The sequence below is a fragment of the Melanotaenia boesemani genome, chromosome 9 (genome assembly GCF_017639745.1).
Source record: "Melanotaenia boesemani isolate fMelBoe1 chromosome 9, fMelBoe1.pri, whole genome shotgun sequence".
Lineage (NCBI taxonomy): Eukaryota > Metazoa > Chordata > Actinopteri > Atheriniformes > Melanotaeniidae > Melanotaenia > Melanotaenia boesemani.
Window position 1 is genome coordinate 9077557 of NC_055690.1, and position 20842 is coordinate 9098398.

The following is a 20842-nucleotide window of genomic DNA, read 5'->3' on the forward strand; positions in this document are numbered from 1 at the left end:
TCACTCATGTAAAGATGAGCATAGATTCGCCAGTCTAAGACAAACCATGTCTAGAAATTGTTCCACAATTTCAGAAAAGTTCCCCCAACGTAAAATTTGGAAGACTTCAACCATCCCTCCATTAAAAGATTCAGGTAATTAGGAGGAATCTCTGTGCACATCGGACAGGGCTGAAAGTCAGAATTGGACGATGGTGATTTTTAGGCCATTAGGCAGCACTGCATTAAAAACCGACATGATTCTCTGCTGGAAATCACTGCATGGAGTCAGTAAGACTTCCAGAAGTCCCTGTCTGTGAACACAGTTCACCCTGAAATCCACAAATGCAGGTTAAGATCTGTCATCCTGTGAGGGACTGAGCTGAAGAATGAATGAACACAGTGGCTTCTAAAGAATGGGTTTAAATAAAAAATCTAAATGTGCATGCTAACAAAAAAGAGCTAAATCACTTCAACTAAGTTTAAACCAAATATGTAAACAAAAGTAGTGCTAAATGATAAACTAGCATAACTGAAAAATGTTGGTGTATGGGGGTTACTGCCTTTATCTGTGCGGCCATCACACATCCTGAAATTCCAGCAACTGCTCTCCTCACTTCCCAGACGTTTACAGACAGTTGTTAAAAGAAGAGGGGGTGCTACACGATGCTAAACATCAGCCTGGGACTACTTTTTACAGACGTGTTGCTGCCATCAGATTTAAAATGAGCTCATATTTCCCATGAAATGATAAAATGTCTCAGTTTCGACATCTGATATGTTGTTTATGTTACATTGGGAATTTTTAAAAAAGAAGGTTTTTGCAAAGTTTTGGTTCGATTGGAGATTTGCAAATCATTACATTTTGTTTTTCTTTACATTTCATGCAGTGTTCCAGCTCTTTTGGGGAATTGTAATTAGAAGTGTCGGCTGCGACGGCATCGCAGAAAATTTACACAAATACTGGATAAAGATGTTGGGATTAGGATAAAGTTAATTAAAGCCTGTTTTACCTTCATGATTTTCTTTTTTTAATGTACAGAAGTTACATTAATTATGTATTTAATGACAAAACTTTTATTAGTGATGCAATTAAAAATAGATGTAACTTTAATATTTTTTTCAAATCAGGTCCTCACATTTTGAACTGGCTGCTCCTAAAGTCCTGGACCCTCATTTATCAGTCGTTCGTAGAAACTCTTCTGAATTACATCGTCTAAATGAAGTTTAGAATGGTCGTAAGATTTATCGAACATGCGGCAGCCAGTTGTACACACGATAGTAAGAAATCAGCTGTTGATAAATCCCACATGTTCTGAATCACCTGCTCGTGCCGTTCATGGGCATTCAGAAACTCCCTCATTTAACCGGATATAGAGACTACCAAACATCTGTTTATTTCACTTATTCAAGTTCAGTTAACATTTATTTGAAAAAATGCCTCAGAAACCCACTTGCAAAAGTTTAGTACACGAGACCAGTATAATTAAACAATCCTACGAAACGAAGCACTGCGTAAAAAAGGTGAAACTAACAGAATAAATAAAGCTGCAAAGAGAAACGAGAGCCGTAAATGATCTGGGATCAAGAGTTTGTTTTTTTTTTAAGTTATTGTGTTATCGTCCCATATCAAACCTTAATAACAACAATAAAAAAAAAAAGAGCCAAAATATATATTTAAAAGTGTTGCTGCACACAGACGAGACATAGCTGCTGCTGGAGGCCAGAAACCAGCAGAATTCCACCTTTTGATTGTTGTATCTTTATCCTGTGAAGCTCTTTGGTTAATCTTGGTTGGTTTAAACATTAGTAGGAGACTTGATTTGACAAAACTTGCACACATATTTCCGGCATCGTAGCGGGACTCCTTTGATCTGAATAGTTCCAAGGAGATAAATGTGTTTTGGTCCAGAGACAAAACGCATCCAGTAATGTCCAACCTGTCTCCTGTTTCTTGTGGGGGACCAAAGCCACCTGAATATTCACTGGAATAGTAGTTAATATAATTGCTACACAGATCCCAGCTCAGGGTAGCACTCCTAACAGGATCTCTTTCAGGAAGCCTTATTTAACGTGTGATCAATAATACTCAGTTCTCACCTGCCAGGTGTCTTTTGTAAGTTTTAAAACCAATTAAGCTACACGTCGGTTTATTTTTTCCCAGTTCGACCACTAGAATCAGTGCGTGTGCACGATCGGAGCTGTTCTTATATGCAAGAATGTTTCTAAGTAAATATGCTAAAAATGTTTCCTCACAAAAATACGCTGAAAGCTGTGCGTAGGAACGGGTGGTTTGTGGAGCAGTGCTGCCTTTAGAAGCAGTTGGTCTGGCGCCCTGTGCTGTCCTGATTCCCAGCAAAGGTCGATGCATGTGGGATTTTCTGGGTTTATACTTATTTTTTGTGTCTTCTCTTTGGGCCTTGAGGGGAATATTTTCATATTACCCTCACTGGCGATTTTGTTAGCATTCAAATACTTGTTTGCTTGATTTTTGCTAACAAAAAGTGAGCTATGAAATTTATTTGAAATTTTGAAGACATTATCTACTAAACATTTGGTGGAAACTGGGGGTAAAAATAGAATATAACTGTTTGCCTGATAAATACAGAAGAAAACACTGCAAATAGTAAAAACTTTTTTTTTTAAATATCCTTAATTTTTATTCAAATATAAAAGATCCAAAGGAGTAAATGTATCTTCTTTTTCCTTTTAATTAATCAAGCAAAGAGTTATAAGATGTTGTGTCAAGTATTTCTTTTTAAATTTAATTTATTTTAAGATTTAAATTGGTTTTAGTATTTCTAAATAATCCAGCTGTAGTCAACCTGCCTTAAACTCCAAATTTTGAGATTATCAGCCTAAAAAACCCACTTCTAGTTAGGCTGAATGTAAAGATAAATGCCTTGATGGAGTGCACCTTTTTTCTTTTTCTTTCCTTAATTATTATTAAGGAAAGAATGAGATAAGTTTAATACTATAGTTATATAGTGTTGTAACTATTATGGCTAATACTTGTGGGATTTTTGAACATTTGTAGTGATGAGGATTGTTGAGTTGCCTGATGTTGCTGTCAAAATCCTCCTGGAATAAGACCCCAAAGCCCAGATCGCTGTAATCGAAGACCTTTCCGGTTGGATGGTGGTAGTTAAATGGAGAGAAAGGAGAAAGAAGTTAAAATATTTTTGTTTCTGGATTATCACGGGGAATGTTAGATCACAAACAAGTAAAATGGATAATCTTTGAGCACTGACAAGAACACAGGGAATGTTGGAAATGCATTATTATTTGTTTTACTGTGAGATGACTGCAGGAGCGGACTGTATATGGAGAGACTGTAGACAGACTGGTAAGATTAAAGATGGAGGGACTGATGAGGAACTAATAAGACTTAGAGGCTTTAATATGTTCCTGTGTGTTGGACATGCTGTGGAAAGGAAACATTCCTCATCAGTTTTACTTTGTCTGTAGAGAAAACCAGGACAAGGATCTGAAAGTCTAGATCAAGGATCTCCAAATCAGGTCCTCCAGGGCCGGTGTCTTTCAGGTATTGGATGTTTCCCTGCAGCATCACACCTGATTTAAATGATTGGGTCAATGACGGACTTGTGCAAAACTTGATAACAAGATGTTGGAGATCCATTTTATTTGAATCAGGTGTTGTAGTAGAGAAACATCTCATGCCTGCTGAACACCGGCCCTCGAGGACCAGAGTTAGTGATCCCTGGTCTAAATATGCGGTTTAAAAATATAATAAAACACAGAAAACCCTGCATATGAACTATTTAGTTGGACAGGAAGTTTACTTTTGTGTGTGTGCAGTCGTTTCTCAATGTTTTTTGTAGATAAAAGGCAATCTCCTCTAATGTTCCTCGTAATCTTGATTTTGTAACTACATAGTCTCACAGGTTGGTAGTTTAGCCAACTTGGCCATAATTTTGTGGAACATTGCACATACCTTTCCCCAAGAAAGGTTTGATCCTGTCTGATCGTTGTCCAAATCATGGAAACTTATCTTATATTAAATTTAAACATAGAATTTATAATGAATATTAAAAATGTTTGTGAATTTTGGGAAAAAGGTGCTCATTCTGCATTTGATGCCATCAGTGTTGCATCAGCTCTTTTTTATAATGACGCTAGTGCTTTTTCTTGTCTTATCTCTGTGTGGGAGAACATTTTAAGTTAAACCATGTTGTTTATTTGTTAGGAAAGAAAACTGGATGCTAGCTTATTCCAGTTTCCATGGTAAAAACATGTGCACTAACATGCACGTATTGCAGCTGCAGCAATATAAACCAGACCAGCTTGGATTACAGCACACAGGATGGTGACTGCTCTCTTAGGTAGAATTATTGAACCTTAAATCTGCACCATCTTAAATGTGATAATGTGCTTTTTTCTTTTCCTTTCTGAGACACTCAGTGTTTACACGACCCACCTCTTTAATCTCTAGACACCTGCCATGTTAGCGTGTCATTTCAATGTTAGTTTACAGCTTAAAGTTGGCCAGATTATTTCATATCTGCACCGTGTTTGAGAGTTCACGCCTTTCCAGTTTGATTTGGTTAAAAACAACTGTTTGTAACTTTAGTCTGGATCATTAGAGCTAGTCTGTTTGTTAGCATCTTCAGCAGAATATCTGCAGTACCTGAGAGCAGTGTCCATTATTTAAAACCAAATTTTATCTCCTTTGTGGTTGTTTTATTCAATCGTATTTGGGTGGCAGTTAACTACCTTTCGGAGTTTGGCATTTTAAGTGTTTAGTTTGCATCTGTTTGAAACCCTCCATCATCCCTGGGGCGATGGTGATGGTTGGGTTGGTTGGAGATGGTTCCGTGCAGGGACTCCACCTTAACACAGTGTTTGGTCGGTGCACCCACTTATGTATTGTTGCATCAAGATATTTAAACCAAGTTCTTTTAAGGTGTTGAGGTTTAAGTTTGTTTAGTTATTTGATAATAACCAAAAATTAAACAAGAATATCCTCCTGGAATAAAGTGCATCAACTTTTAGTGGCCGCCTCTTTGTGGTAAATCTGCTGTTTCTTCTCAGTTGACGTTTGATCACAACACAATCTTCTATTGATTCAGTGACTAACGATTCGCAGTCCACCGATTGAAATTGCACAATATCACAGCTGATTTAACACAAAAATAATAAAATATCAATTTATTCCAGAACATAATTAGACATTTAAATTAAAAACCTTTGTAAATGATGCAAAACAAATAAAAACAATTCATGTTTTTTCCTTACGGCATCTCACCAAGGATTCCAGCGCTGTTTGATATTTTCCGTTTTGATCGACGCTGTTGGCGCATTGCCACTCCACTTCTCAGCAAACACATAGAAAACAAAGTTTGATGACTTTGTTCTGGCTGAAGACATGACTGTAAATATGAATGGTTTCTTTTTTGAATTTAACATAAAAAAAGAAATGTTTGAAATGTCTTCCACACTCTCCTCCTAGTCTGTATGCATTGGCAGCATGACGTTACATCGTATTCCCTCTCGAGTCTCACGCAGCGCTGCTTTGCAAGACGTCATGTGCAAATAGCAGTACTTTATGGATGGTTGTCTCTGCTCTGCAACCATCCATTGCTTCTCATTATCAGCTTTACATCCATCAGTTGCCCCCCCCCCCCCCCCCTTTTTTTTTATTTGTTCTTTTTTTAATTTGTCTGTGTGATAACATCCATTTGACCTTAGTCCAACAGAGAGGTGACAGTTGGGTTCCTTGTCATGCTTTTCCTCTTCTTTCTTTGGCTGTAACTGGAGTAAGAATCACTCTTACTCTAATGACAGCACTGAATGAACTGGGAAGTCTCCCCATGTATTTCCTCCACTGTACCTCCTCCTAAACTTGTCATTTGTACTCGCCATGGCTCAGCCCACTTTGCTCTGTTCCACATGTTGACACACATATATTTTGTTACTCTCATTGCTTCTTTTTCTCTGCAATGTGCTGAAATCCATTTTCAACATTTTCTCCTCTCCTTTGTTCAAATTTGGTCCTCCTCCTCACACCTTTCTTTTCTCCTCCATCTGCTCTACATTTTCCCCCTTTTCCACACCTTCCACCATACAGGTGGTGAGTCAGCGGTTCCCACAGAACAGCATTGGTGCAGTGGGCAGTGCCATGTTTCTACGCTTCGTCAACCCTGCCATCGTGTCGCCATATGAGGCGGGAATCTTGGACAAGAAACCCCAACCCAGGATAGAACGAGGTCTCAAGCTCATGTCCAAGGTAAGACTGGCGCCATGTGATTAGAAAATATCCACTTGGAAATTCACCATTAGTGCTTTTAGTCCTAAGAATTCTTTTCTGGGACTGAAAGGTTCCTCCAGAATAGAGTTGTCTGGATACTTGTACACTTGAGGCTCTTTGGCACATTGCTACAGGTTTTTCAAGTTCACTCAATCCCTGAAGCTCACTCAGGGCTTTTAGTCTTTCCCAGTTTAACTATTGTGGATACAAGCATTAAGAAGAACATCTTAGGGTGCGTTTACATCAGATTTTCTGAATCAAATTCCAGTTTCTTGCTCAACGCCATGTTCATTTGGGGAGGTGTGAATGTGCAACTGAACTCTGCGCAAACTCTGGTCGGCCTATAAACCACAGGTCTCTGTTCACTTCAAATGAACCAAATGTAGGAAGTGGACTATGTGGCAGAAACAGATTCGCCCTGCATTAATTAATAGATTTGCAGGGTTTATCGCTGTTGTTTGTCTTTTGTTCTTCTTTAGTAATTCTTGATGCAGCGGCCCATCAGGCGAGGAGTGAGATATGTTATTCAAAAGTTTTGGTTCGATTGACTAAGGATGCATTGATGATAATAATAATAATAATAATAATAAGAATGATGAGAAAATGTTGGCACTCAAAGCGCTTACAGTGGATCTACTTGGTGATAGTAAGCTACATGTGTTAGGGATTGACTGACATATGGATTTTTCAGGCTCGATGTTGATACATGTTGAAATTTTTTCTCATCAGTCTTGGCCGATGGCTGATACTGCCTGCCGATTATCTTGAGCCGATATTTGAAGCTGATACTGCATTTGTTCCCTCAGTTTACATCATATAAATGACAATAATACCAATGTTACGAGTCTTGTTTTTTTTTTTTTTAAGAAACATTTACTAAAAATGAAAGCTCTTAATCGTCCCATTTGAGGAGCTGCAGGTTATAATGGAGGAAACGGGGACGCTCTGCATTTTCTTCCATCAGCCGGTACCGGCTCCCGTAGGTAATGATCCAGCTGCATGAACTGCTCCTCCTCATCAGTCTCCTCAGAATTGATCCGTGTGCTGAGAAATTCCTATTAAATAACATGAATAACACGTATGAGGTGAAAACGCTGCAGTCTGAACGTTGAGTGCACCACCTATGAGTGAACAGCTGCTGCTCCCAGTGCTCGCTGTTGACTTTCCCTTCAGGTTAAATCTGGAATGACAAAAATCTTTTTGTATGCATTTAACACAAGAACGGCCAAGAATGTTAATTTGGCGGGTTTAAAATTTCCAAATTTAATAATAATAACTTGTCAAATAAAATCATAAAGCCTTGCCGTGACTTTTCCTAAAACTATGTGAATTTTCTTTTAAACAGGTTTTAATATTTAATATGTAAAGAACAGAAGAAATATAATCATATTCCACCAGCAGGTGTTTTTTCCCAGAGCGCGGGATTTTGCACATCTCTATTTTTAGATCTTGACGTTCTGGATTAGATATTGTGAAAGTATTCTGTAAAGCGGAGATATGCAGAGATGATTCGATGTTGGATTTTACACCATACTGGACCTTGCAGAAATAACCGTCAATATTATCAAGAAGTGCAGTAAAACCCAGCAGCTCAGAGACGTTTCTGCAGTTAGCTGGCAGAGAAACATCCAGCAGAGATTATGAGCCAGAAAGAGCTGCCTGTGGACGCCTTTCTGTAAATTAGGCACATACGCAAATCAGCTGATGTCGATACAGGTAAAAAATGGAAATATCGGCCCGATATATATTTGACATGTGTAGCCACAGCTGCTCTGGGGCAGCCCGAAGGAAACATAGCAGCTAATGCTTCCCAGCAGCCTCTGCAACCACCACCTGACATTCATACACATCCATACACCAGCAATGCTGGTTCACACCCGTATAGTCCTGAGGACTCCGTTTAATTGGGAGGGGAATTCTGGAAAATTTTGCACCTTTACTCAAGTGGACCAAAATGCAAAGACAACATCAAGTAACAGTTACAACCGCTTGCTTGGGGTAAAATTCCCTGAATCAACTACTGGTCCAGGAAGAAAAAAAGCTGGAAGGGGAGGAAATAAAACCCGGCAGATTGATTGGCCAGGATTTTAAAACAGCTGTTTACTGTTTCTTGTCACGCCACCAGCACTAGAGAGCAATTTCTCAAATACCTCCCCAGCCCATAAAATAAGAGGTCAGGGACCATGGATCTTAGTGACCTTAGAATCCTAAAGGCAGGATACAGCTTACTGCTCCTTTGCAAACAACAGGCTGGTGTTCTCCAGCTCCAGACAGAATGCAACAATGTCCTCCTGGGGGAGACCACTCCTTGGGAGTGCTTTAGTCATGTTGCCAGGTTTGGGTGATTGGTGCAAAATGTTAATGTAGGTGACAAGTGTCAAAGCACTGCACACAATGTCTGTAATTTGAGAGGCGAAGACTTGTTTGCTGAGAATTATTTTAATGTCTTTTTTGTGTGTTTTCCCTTCAGATTCTGCAGAGTATTGCCAACCACGTACTGTTTACAAAAGAAGAACATATGAGGCCTTTTAATGACTTTGTTAAAAGCAACTTTGATTCAGCGAGAAGGTAAAACACCTAAAGCAGGCATGTCAAACTGGTCCAGCAAAAGGCCGTGTGGCTGCAGGTTTTTGTTCCAACCAAGCAGCAGCACACCAGATTTGACTGATTCAATCAACTGATCTCAGTCTTCAGACAGCTGATTGGTCAAACTGTGTGCTCTTGGCTGGCTGGAACAAAAACCTGCAGCCACACGGCCCTTTGCTGGACCAGTTTGACATGCCTGACCTAAAGCATCGGACTTGCATTTTAATGTCTGCACATGGAAATCCACATCGCTCTGTCTGCTTCACAGGTAGCAGATGTTGACTAAACTTTGTGAGATCTTGGTGAAAACCATTTGAAAAACAGTTCAATGTGGATTTATTGCTAGAAATTATGTCGATTTAACACATCAGCTGCTGTGTAAAGGGTTTACTCAACACGTCTTCTCATGGCTACAAAAAAAGTCCTGAAATCTTTTTCATCATTACCTCATAGTCCCAACACTGACTCATATTTCAGTCTTAAAACTTTGCTCTGCACCGTTGCCTGAAATGTGTGTAGAAGTTGTTTTGGGTATTAATAAGGTGGCTTTAGACATATTAAAAATTCTGTAAACAGTAATCCAGTGTAGAATAATATCCTCTTTTCCACAGGTTCTTCTTGGACATAGCATCAGACTCTCCTCCCAGCGACTCCGTCAACCACAGTTTGTCCTTCATCAGTGACGGTAACGTGTTGGCCCTCCACCGCCTGCTGTGGAACAATCAGGAAAGGATTGGCCAGTACCTTTCCAGTAACAGGTCAGGACTACCCATTTCTGCTGCTGAATGCCAGCCATGGATTTTTTTTATTTTTAATTATTGACTATTTGAAAATATAATTTATATATTCCAGGGACCATAAAGCTGTAGGCAGGCGGCCTTTCGACAAGATGGCAACCCTGCTGGCTTACCTTGGACCCCCAGAACATAAACCTGTGGCTGACACTCACTGGTCCAGTCTCAACCTGACCAGCTCCAAGTTTGAGGAGTTCATGACAAGGTAGGGTTATTATTAGTCTGTAACATCACCCACGTTTGTTTAGTTTCATTTCACATTTACTTAGTAGTTTTGCTTATTAAGGATTTAATTAAAATACAAAGGCAGTTATATGTTCACATTTTGTATCATATTGTAGCCAAACACACAGCAAACCGACACTTGATGCTGATAACTATTAAGTTTTTAAGTTTATGACAGTTCACTCTTGTTTACAGGGCTCTCCCACAAGTAGCAATTATTACTGTCTGTTTCAGGAACACCTTCACAAAATCTATCGATTTTCTCACTGAGGTGCCCACCAATGAGTAACTCAGCATCTATCTTGAGATATCTATCATGAGATCTCTCCAGCCAGTAAAAATCTGTCCGATGTTGACTCTTTGTCTTACCTCTTGCTCTGTCCATTTCTCTCTTTCATTTTCCTGTTTCCTCTGATTTTGTCCTCTTGCGTTTCTTTGCTGAATCCGCCAAGGTGTGCATTCAAAACGGTCAGTGTATTGATATCCAGTTATTAACAAGGTCCCATAAAATTAAACGCAGCTGTAACGTGGTAGAAATAAGTTATGATGTGTGGTTTCTCAGCCTCAGGACTCCGTGAATGTACCTAATAAATGTCAGTGTGCCATCAAAACGAGCCAGAAACACAAAGTTTAAGGTTTGAAGGTTATGTCAGGTCACTTTAAAGTTGCACTACATAACTTTTCACCACAATGAAAACATCCCAAAGTTCAGTAGTGTTGCTTTTGAAACGCCACTTAAATTAATTTCAACACATTTTTATTTTTTATCTTATTTTAATGCATTACTGATGACACCTTGGTTAGAGAAAACCTAAAGGAATATTAAATGACCCTTTTACTTCAAAAGAAAAACATCTCACATTAAAGTACAACCCAGTTCCAGTAGTTATGAGGCCAGAGGCAGGATACATCCTGGACAGGTCAACAGTCTATCACAGCGCCAACATTTGCATTAATCGTTCAAGTTCACACTCACTCCTAAATCACTCCTAATTTAGAAGCACCAGGTAATCTAACAGGTAATCTAGCAAGCATGTTTTTGGATGCATGCATACTCCACACAGAAATGGAAAGAAAGCAACCTAAACTAAATCTAAAAGGCGACTGTGCTAACCACCACACCACCGTGCAACCATGTTTAGAAGTTTCAATAGGCTGACATGTTCGTGTGTCTGACAGTGAACTTTCAGTTGGGACATCTGAAGAACATTTTGCAGTCAGGTGTAGTTTTTTTCAGTTTCAGTGTATTTGTTGCTGGTTAGTTCGTGATATGCAGTTGTTGCAGTTAGAGTGTGTCATATTAAAACTTTGGTTTGAGTCCGTACAAACGCTTTTTCTGAAAGCACTCACACAGAGCGGGACAGGAAATACACTTTGTTGCTTTCTTTGCATCATCTTAACTTTCATAACTGTGTCTTTGGATGTTACAACACAGTGTTTTTTTTACTTTTTGTCATTTACGTTTTATTGACTTTGTAAATAAATACACAACAACACGACATAAAACACGAGGGAGATAAAATAAAATAGTGCCTAAAGAGACTAGTAGAGACTCCGGGTAGTGAAAAGAGTGAGGAGAGTAAGCGAAAGAAAAAAAAATTACAATTATAGTGGTGATAATACCAAAAATATTTAAGCACAGTTTACCTGAAGTCCGGTCTAATGTCAGTAGAGATATTTGCAGTCCACTTCTGCCACTTTTCAAAAGCTACATGTTTAAGTATTCTCAAGTTAAAAGTAATTATTTGCATCACAAAGACACTTTGCACAATATCAATCCAATCATCTACACTGGGTATTTCCTTTTTCAGCCTTTTCTTAGCTATGGACTTCTTACAGGACACCAATAATATTCTTAATAGGTCTTTATCTTTTTTCCTCCATTCAAGTTCCTCCAGATCAACTTGATAGAAAAGATTGAAGCATAAAGTAATTTTAGATGAAAAAAACAGTGTCTAGGATTTGGTTTATTTTTAACTAAAATGGGTGCACAGTAGAGTAACTCCAGAATATATGGAAGTGGTTTGCCTCTTTGCTTCCACAGCATCTCCAACAGGCTGTTTGATTTGTAAACATTCTCTTTTGATACGACTTAATGAAGTAACTGATGGTGTTTTTCCATGCGAATTGTCCAATTGCCATATTCATAAACCTTTACAAATATCTGTAGTATTTCATTTCCAAATTAATCTTTTTTTACTATTATTCTTTTCCCAATATAGTCTGTTATTTGCAGGTATCTAAAGTGGTCCTGGTTCTGCAGGACAAGTTTATCTTGAAGTTCTTGGAAGCTCTTAACTGTACTTAACTTGACTTATGAGTGAATAGTATGTTCTAAGTCCTAAGCATGTCCATTCCTTAAATCTATGATGGTGTCTATTGGGTCTAAATTTCCAGTTGTTTGCAAACCATTTTAAAATTCAAATGTCTTTTTTAGATTATACTGTTTTAATAAGTCGCTCCAGATCTGTAACAAATTATAAATCCAAGGATGTTTGTGCAATGCTGGATCTCCAGTCATCGCATTTACAACACAGTGTTTCTATGATGAAGCCGTGAGATCTCCAAAGGCTTCTTTTTATTGTCACTGACTGATTTTTCCAGTTGTCCCACTGAAGCCTGGAAGAAATAAACTGGTTTCACAAATTTGGCCAGACTCTGGGTAACTGTAAATTCTTTTTACATAAATCTTTAAGTTCATACAAAAGTGTTGTCTTTCTCCCTCTACATGTCGCAACCTCACCTCCCCATCTCCTCCTTTCCTTCATTATATTACAGTAAAGCAGTATGGCCGCACGTACACCATACCATTCTGTGTTGAGGTCTAGAAAAAAGCTTGCCAGGCTGGAGATGGGGCTTTGCATCGAGCACGTGTTCAAGATATAAGATAATGAAATAAGTAGAGTAAATATAACAATATAACAAAGGTGTATTTAATAACTTATTATGATCCAGTTTGATCATTTTCATCCTTAGATATTCTTCATCAGCTGACCTGTAAACACGATTTACCTGCAGAACTTTGTTTCATACAGAAACATTAAACTTTGCCAGAGGAATGGATGTGTGACTGATCTCATCTCTGTTTGTTCTCTAGGCACCAGGTCCATGAAAAGGAGGAGTTTAAAGCCCTAAAAACACTCAACATCTTTTACCAGGCAGGAACCTCCAAGACCGGCAACCCAGTCTTCTACTACGTGGCCCGCAGGTAGGATGAATCCGTCTGAGTCTGTCAAAGAAAGTAATTATATTTTAATGTGCAGAAGTTCCCGCTGTCTAGGTGTAGTGCGCCTGATGTTTATTTGGCTGGCATTTCTAGTTGTAACATAGATTAACCTTTAAAATATGTTTACAGATCATTGAGGTGTGATTTCCTCTCTGGTTTTTTTCCACGGTGGTTGGCAAACAAGGCTGTGGTTAGAGTTTACCCATCAGTTTGACATGAAATGCTGCAGCCAGCAGTGGGCAACGGACCCTGTTTGAGTCAGTGATGAATAAACTAATCAGCCTGTTTATGCTGCTCATAGAAACACTTTTAATGTTTGGATTGTATTGTGATGTTTTCCGTGCTGGTATGTGTGGGGGGAGTGTTTTAACCTGATTACTAATGAAAACCTTGACAACAGTTCCTGTTGCAGTAGGTGACTGCTGCCAGTCTTTAACAGAGTGTGAATGTGTAGATAAATGTGTGAGTTTGGTTCGTTGAGGTTTTGTAGAGTGTGAACAGGAAGTATTTGAACATAACTCATTTGATCCAGCCTCATTCTTCGGTTACAAGGCAGGAATAAAATCACTTGCCTTATTTGCAGTTGTTTATATTTTTGCCTAACGTTTCACATCGCAATTTAAACATGGGATATCAGAAATCTTTTTACTTCTGCCGCTCGATGGGCCTGGTGTGCGTTGATCTTGCGGTATTATGGGGCAGGAAGTGTAAAAAGTCTTTGGTTTGCACCTAGTGGTTAAACTGCATTTTTTATGGTTTTAGTCAAAAAAGACATTTGTTGGGTTGATTCTAACCTGACCACAGCTCAAGATTGTTTGTCTTTCTATTAGCGCTGTGATGGGCTGGGTTCCTGTCCAGGGTTAAATCCTGACAACATGTCAACTGGGATTAACTCCTCGCACCACTGGCATGTTCTTAAAGTGACTATAGAAACTGAACAGATACATTTTAGTGACATTCATGGAATTATTTAGATGTGTTGTCAAATAATAAATTTGCCTGCAATTCCAATTTCTGACGCATTTGGTCTTCAAGCTGTAGTGTTTCCTCATTGTACAACACATGTTGATGCAATGAAGAGGACTTCCATTAACTACTGGGGTCAAAGTCTTCTAATACTAATGCTAAAATTGCCTTGGGTAAACAAACAGCTGTAAACACGGCAGGTGTATTTACCACATCTGGATGTGTCGGTCATGATGAACAATACTTTTAAGTGATTGTGTTAATGTTTTTAAAGAAATTAATGCGGCATGACAAGCCCCATACATCCATCATTTCTCTGTTATGACAGCAGGAAGTGGTGAGAAAAGATGAGCCTCACCTGCACTTTTCCCACGTTTTCTTTTTAAACTTATTCTGCGTTTTGCACAAGCATGTCTGCTTTAGTGGCTCTCTGTTCATCTCAGTGTTTGTGCAATGGCTGCTTCCTCCTCCTCCTCCTCATGTTGTTGCTTGAATCATGGCGGCTGTTGCTGATCAGCCGATCGACTTTTCTCTCTTATAGCATATGTTTATCGTTGAGCTGAGAAGAAGGAAACTAGCAGTTCGTAGTTCACACCATCACATATTTACCCCAAAGTAATGTTTTTGACAGGACCTTCTCTAACACAGTAGTTGGCTGGTGGTATACAGGGTTTATATTTAACTTATGCAGGGGCGGGTCTAGAAAAGAACTGATGGGCCCGGTAGGAGCACAGACCAGGACAAGGGGGGCACAAATGAAACCTTTTTTTAGGTCTAGACTTTATGAAGTATTGACCTGATTATTACAACTAAAGAAATCATCTAATGGTAAAAGGTTTGTAAAACAGTCAATGATCTATTTTATCAACAGGTGTGAAGCAGTGATAAAAGAACTACAGCAGCATCAAACACTCACACTTCAATAATAAAAGGAAAAAAACACTTGTTTATCCAGATCATCAGTTTTATCAGTTTCTTCATCACTGTTGGCTGTTTAACTTCAGTTTAACTGTTTAACGGCTGGTTTATGACAGAAATTATCACCATGGTGAGATGATGATATATAAATTCTGGTAGAGATGATTTAGAACAACACATAGAAGTACATTACATGCTGCATTTACTGACCATTGGACATCTGATGTTTACCCAAGTGAAGGTCAGTTAACAGTAAATATTTGTAGCATTATCTCCTTCTGTTGATACAATACAGTAAAAACGGGCAACTTTCAGGCATATAAAAACTCGCAAATGGTGATTAATCATGATTAATTTGTGAGCTGTGATTAATTATTATTAATTAATTTGAAAGCCGCGATTAATTTGAATGAAAATTTTAATCATTTGACAGCTTTAGTTAAAAGGTAGCAAGTCAGCAGGATGAATATCAAAGCTGTGTGAAGCTGCTTTCCATCTAAATGTAGAGGGAAGAATTTCCTGGCATCAACTGCATTTCCTGCTAGAACAGACAAAAAGTACAATTATGGTCTCAGCTTTTCTAGATTGGGAGGGAAAATCATTTTTTTCTTTTAAATTATGTTTTAAAACTTTAATTCTATGGTACGAGCGCAGTACATCAAGAGCTTTGGTGGAGATTTGGTGAAGCTGGGGGAACAAACCTCACCACAAAACTGGTTCATGTGAGCCCGTTAGGTGCATCTTAATGCTCTTAATGGTTGAGATCAAAGACGGCGGCCATCTCAGGCCAGAACCCCCCCTTCCTGTGACCCCTGTAGTTAGTCTGCAGGTGTGTTCAGAACTGGTGAGCAACAGACTTTGAAAAAGCTGCATTAACTCATGTTAAAATAATTGCCGGTGTAAATGATCGCGTTAACGTGCCCAGCACTAATACGTTTAAAATGTACTGAACATCTTTAGTTGTGCTTAGATCACATTAACACTCTTTGTTTAGTTAGTGAGTGGTAAGATCATAAATAGACAAGCAACAAAATATTTATTTATATTTATTTATGAAATTGTTTAAATGTGAGCAAAGTCAACGAACATAGATCCATGCTGCCTTAGCTGTTCAGCAAACACACAGGTTCCAGTTTGAGGGTCTCCAGATTTAATCCATCAGGCAGGGAATTTTGAAGGGTGAAGTTGTGGACATTGTCCTCCATTCCTATTAACTTAAATGTAATGAAAATGTGGTCAAGACGCTCCACTCTGTCATCCAGGCTGATACGCACCAGATCCTGTGCACTGCTGTCCGGTGCAGGAGCCGTGCAGCGCAGGTGGTCTTAACCAGTTTGAGATCAATCGATGTTACAGTAAATTCTTAGTTGCATTGTAAAAAAAATAAATAAAAATAGAGTTCTACTGAACTTCTGGAGTGTCTTTGCAAGAAATCAAATCTGTTGTAGCCTCTGCTGAAACAACAAGGGATAGCATCAAACTGCTGTTCTTTATGGAACTACTGAACATGACCCTCTTTCTACCGTTCTAATCCACCTGTTCACATGTTTTGTACATGCAGAGCTTTTTGTTTAGACACACTCTGTTGAATGTCTTGTCCAAGATGTGATGTACCCAGTGAATGTGCTTCAGAAGGTGATGAATGCTGTCATGACAACAGTAGTCAAAGTGAGAGTTTGAATCCTGACGAGGACCGCGTGACTTTTGTTCTCTGAGCTAGCTCTCTTGGGCTTTTTGGTGGAAGGCTTCGGGCGTGTCGTTGTGCTTGTGTATGGGGAGAACCTGTGGAAGCGTGTAGAAGTCGTCCAAACCAGCAAAATTTGGTCCTCAGATTCAGTCACACCTCGTTTCTCGTGATAAGCACCAGTGTCGTGGTAGCTAGACGTGACCACGGCAGTCCTTGCAGGCGATTGACTGTCATGCCCCTCAGCTCTGCTGTCAACCCAGAGCGGCCGCTCTGTGAACAGAGCCGAGTGCCGTTCCCTCCATGTTGTTCCCAGATTGGTTTGTCCACAGATTGGCGTTGTGTAACACGGGCATCCTAATACAGTTGCACGGGTTTGCTCCGCCCATTTTAGGAGCTTCGTCATGTTTTGTTCTTCTTCACAAGCCCAAGGGTTATCTCCGAGCGTTACCACCTCCAGTCCAGTTAACTTATCAAAGATGCCTTCGGATAACCAGGAGAAGCGGTTAGCATGCAGATAAAACTGGGCCAGCCTCGAAAGTCGATCCAAAGACCCAGGTAAGATCTGCATGAGATAGTTATGTGACAAATCAATACTCTCCAGGTTGTAAGGCATATTTGTAGGCACTGTCCAGAACCTGTTATGGCTGAGGTTGAGAGCTTTAAGGCTCAGCAGTGTGTTATTGATGAAGACCACTCTCTCCAGCTCATTTTCTGATAGATCCAGTACTTTTAGGTTCCAGTGGTAAGCTGTATCATTCTTGTCCAGGGAACGTATGTGGTTACCCACTGCTCGGATGTCCCACAGAGACCGGGGCAAGGCAGAGGGCAGATTCACCAGGCGGTTGTAGGAGAGGTCCAGGGTTCGCAGATGGGCATAATGGCTAAGCTGGCCGTCGAGACCCTGCAAACTGAAAGAAGAGAGTCTTTTTACGTGGTAGCCACATATTTTTAAAAGTTAAGTCTTACAGATTCATAACTGGAGATTTTATCATCATGGAGGCAAGGCTGGCTGCTAATTTACCAGTTTGGGTTATTCACCCAGGACAGATGGTAAATGTTTTTTCTCTTTTTATCCACTGCACTTTTCTCATTTCTCTCTCATGCTCACAAACCAAATTTACCCATGCACATGCAAAATTTCCTCAGATTTTCCTCATGATTCTTTTTCTAAATCCTACCACATTAACTAGCAGTTCCTTCCAGGTAGCAAGCATTTAACTATACATTTACAAGGGAATGGAATTACAGTATCTTTTTTTTTTTTTTTTTGTCTGCAAGTCAGTTTGTCTCTGTGAGATGTATGATTGTAGACTTAAGTCTACACAATTACACACAATCACACGTTGTATTATCCAGTGTCACGTTAACATGCAGATAAGGCAAGCCAGATATCAAACCGCCGTTCTTATAACCAGCAGATTATTAATCTGATTTGTTCTTCTTCTGTTTCTGATATCTCTTGTGCAGAAATCAGTAATTATCTCAGAGACATGTGGCAGAATTGCAATGCAGAGTTGCAGCTGCTTACCTGTTGAAAGACAGGTTTAGAAAGCGGATGTTGTGCTGCAGACCAGGAGGCAGCTTGGTTAGGCCTCTTGAAGAACAGTCCACCACACGATGACCCCCACTGCAGGTGCATACAGAAGGACAGATAGACACCACCCAACCTCCCAGAAGCCCACACAGCAGCAGGAGAAGCAGAAAGGCAGAACACGGCGGCATGGTCAGGGCCCTGAGAAAGAGACATGGGTTACATTACAATGTTAGCCATTTAGAGCTTATTTGTTAAAATTGAATTATTTTTTCATGTTTTCCTTAAAGTTGTGGTTGGCACAGAGGCCATGGTTCCCAGAAGATGAACCCTAATGACCAGTCCCAGTGCCTGGCTTTGATAAATATGTGAACAAAACCTGATGACATTCACATTAATCTTTTCTGCCTAGTCTAAATAACAAATGTTGAATATTCACCAGTGTAAACCATTCTCCCATCTATTGTCTATACCAGCTTATTCTAATGCAGAATCCCAGCTGCTATCAGGCATGAGGCAGGGTGCACCCTGGACAATTAGCCTGTCCATCACAGGGCTAACACAGAGACAAACAAGACCAATAATCATTCACACTTACTCCCAGACTCCTGGGGTCAATTTAGAGTCACTAATTAACTTAACTTACATGTGTTTGGACTGTGGAGGAAGCTGGAGTACCTGGTGAGAACATAAGCACACATGAGAACATGTAACTTCCAGAAAAGGCCCTGACAGACATTCAAGCCAGGCATCTTGCTGTTAGGAAATATTTGCTAACCATCATACAACAATGCATCTCCTGGATGTTAGGATATGTTGGCTAAGTAACAGCTCATAGCAGTGTTGTTTTTGGCAGGCATCTCAGTTTTAGTCTTAGTTTTAGTCTTCAGGATGAAAATTCTTATTAGTTTTAGTCACATTTTAGTCATTTCTAAGTTTGATAGCTTTAGTCCTGTTTAGTTGACGAAAACTCAAAAAGGTTTTAGTCTAGTTTTAGTCAAATAAAAAAGTATTAGTCTTTTAAGAAATTATTTTAGGTCTATAATACATATTAAAAAATGGAATCAAGGTTGACAGGTTATAACAAGTATTGCAATTCATAAAACAAGTTAACCTTAATGCTTTTGCATAATAACCAGATCCTTTACCAGATTGATAGCTCTAGACTTTCCCATCATGGGATGCAATGCTGCCGTGTTATACTTAAAGGCAGAAACCTTTTATTTCTATATTTCTATATTTCAACTTTTTTCATGAAGTGATGCCCTACACCACCATGCCCTACAAAAATGTCAAACAAGAAAATAGCAGATCTATAAATGCAACATATAGCAACACATTGTGAGGTTGTTGTTTGGTTATTTTCATCAATAATTACAAAATTAAAAGTAATGGTTTAATACTTAGAAGGTTTCCCAGCCAACAGCAACTTTCTAATCTACTTAGGGTTATGCATTGCACAGATAAAGTGCTTACTGTGGAATCAATTACTCCAAAAAAAGCAAAGGGCAACAACGTCCTTACTTTGGTAACTGCAGCTTTATCTCTGAAGTGCAATACTACACCCTGAACATACACATGCCCAAATTAGTGGACGAGGATCCCATATGCTCAACTTGACCTGGTCTGCCAGTGAAATGATGATGGATTATAGTTAAAATATGTCCATATATTGTTTCATCGCTTCAAACCACTAAACCCCTTCATCAACGCTGCCGCCATGATTCATCTATGAATGAATAAACTGCTTGTCTGTGTGCTCTGCACGTCTGGTGGTGGGCATGGCTAAGGTGCAGCAGCATTGCTGACGACAGGTCGTGCTCACAGTAGGCAGAAATATCGTGCATTTTTAATGTTGGAAAATCAGCCCTTGAACATTTTCGTCTCGTCAACAAAATCTCACAAACGTGTTGTCATGTTTTCGTCATCAGAGAGCCATTTTTAGCTCGTCACCGTCTCGTTATCGTCATGAAAAAAAGTTCATCAACTAAATAAATTCGTCATCGTCAGTCGTTGGCAAAAACAACACTGGCTCAGAGTTTTTTATTGTTCCTCTTTAGTTGGTTTGTTTGGAATTAGAATTACACTTTCTAAATACATATTTATGTCCTTATTAACCATTGACTTTATCATCTTATAAGTCCTTCTGCCTCAACAAACCTGGCCTCTCTTTTGTTTTTTTTTTGTCTGAGATAGCATACAGTGTTACTGTGGATGATTAAATACTCCAGAGTCCAGACCAGCAAACTGCCACAACTTTTACACAGACAGCCATACTTGATGTCAGCATCACCTGGTTCTTAATTGCCCTCTTAATTCCCAGAGAAGTAGTAAGGATGATTTTATTTTATTTTATTTTATTTTATTCACACTACTACTCCAGTTTGGCTTAGTTCTTGTTAAATGTTCAGTAACACAGTATAATATGACATCTGTTGTATGTACCTGATTTTATTACATGGGAAGGACTTTTTTTAATTTCTTTATTGATTTTTAGTATGTATTGGTACATAAGTCCCTAGTACTGTATTTTCTTAACACATAGTTCCTTGTCAGCGTTGATGGTGGTACCGATGCTGGCTAGCTAACTGCTGTGTGTAACTGGCTCATCATATGTCTACTCTACACAAACCATCATGACATTTGCAATCTAATGTCTTCTG

The 20842-nt window shown here is 39.2% G+C and overlaps 1 protein-coding gene across 3 annotated transcripts in view; it reads left to right on the plus strand.

Annotated features, from left to right (window-relative positions):
• nf1a (neurofibromin 1a) overlaps positions 1–20842 on the plus strand; it is a 101297-nt gene that overhangs the window by 36593 nt on the left and 43862 nt on the right. For all 3 annotated transcript variants that reach the window (XM_041994272.1, XM_041994275.1, XM_041994273.1), the window contains 5 exons: positions 6067–6225; positions 8717–8814; positions 9444–9590; positions 9685–9831; positions 12949–13059. In XM_041994272.1, the coding sequence (XP_041850206.1) occupies positions 6067–6225; positions 8717–8814; positions 9444–9590; positions 9685–9831; positions 12949–13059 (662 nt within the window). The remainder of the gene's footprint in view (positions 1–6066; positions 6226–8716; positions 8815–9443; positions 9591–9684; positions 9832–12948; positions 13060–20842) is intronic.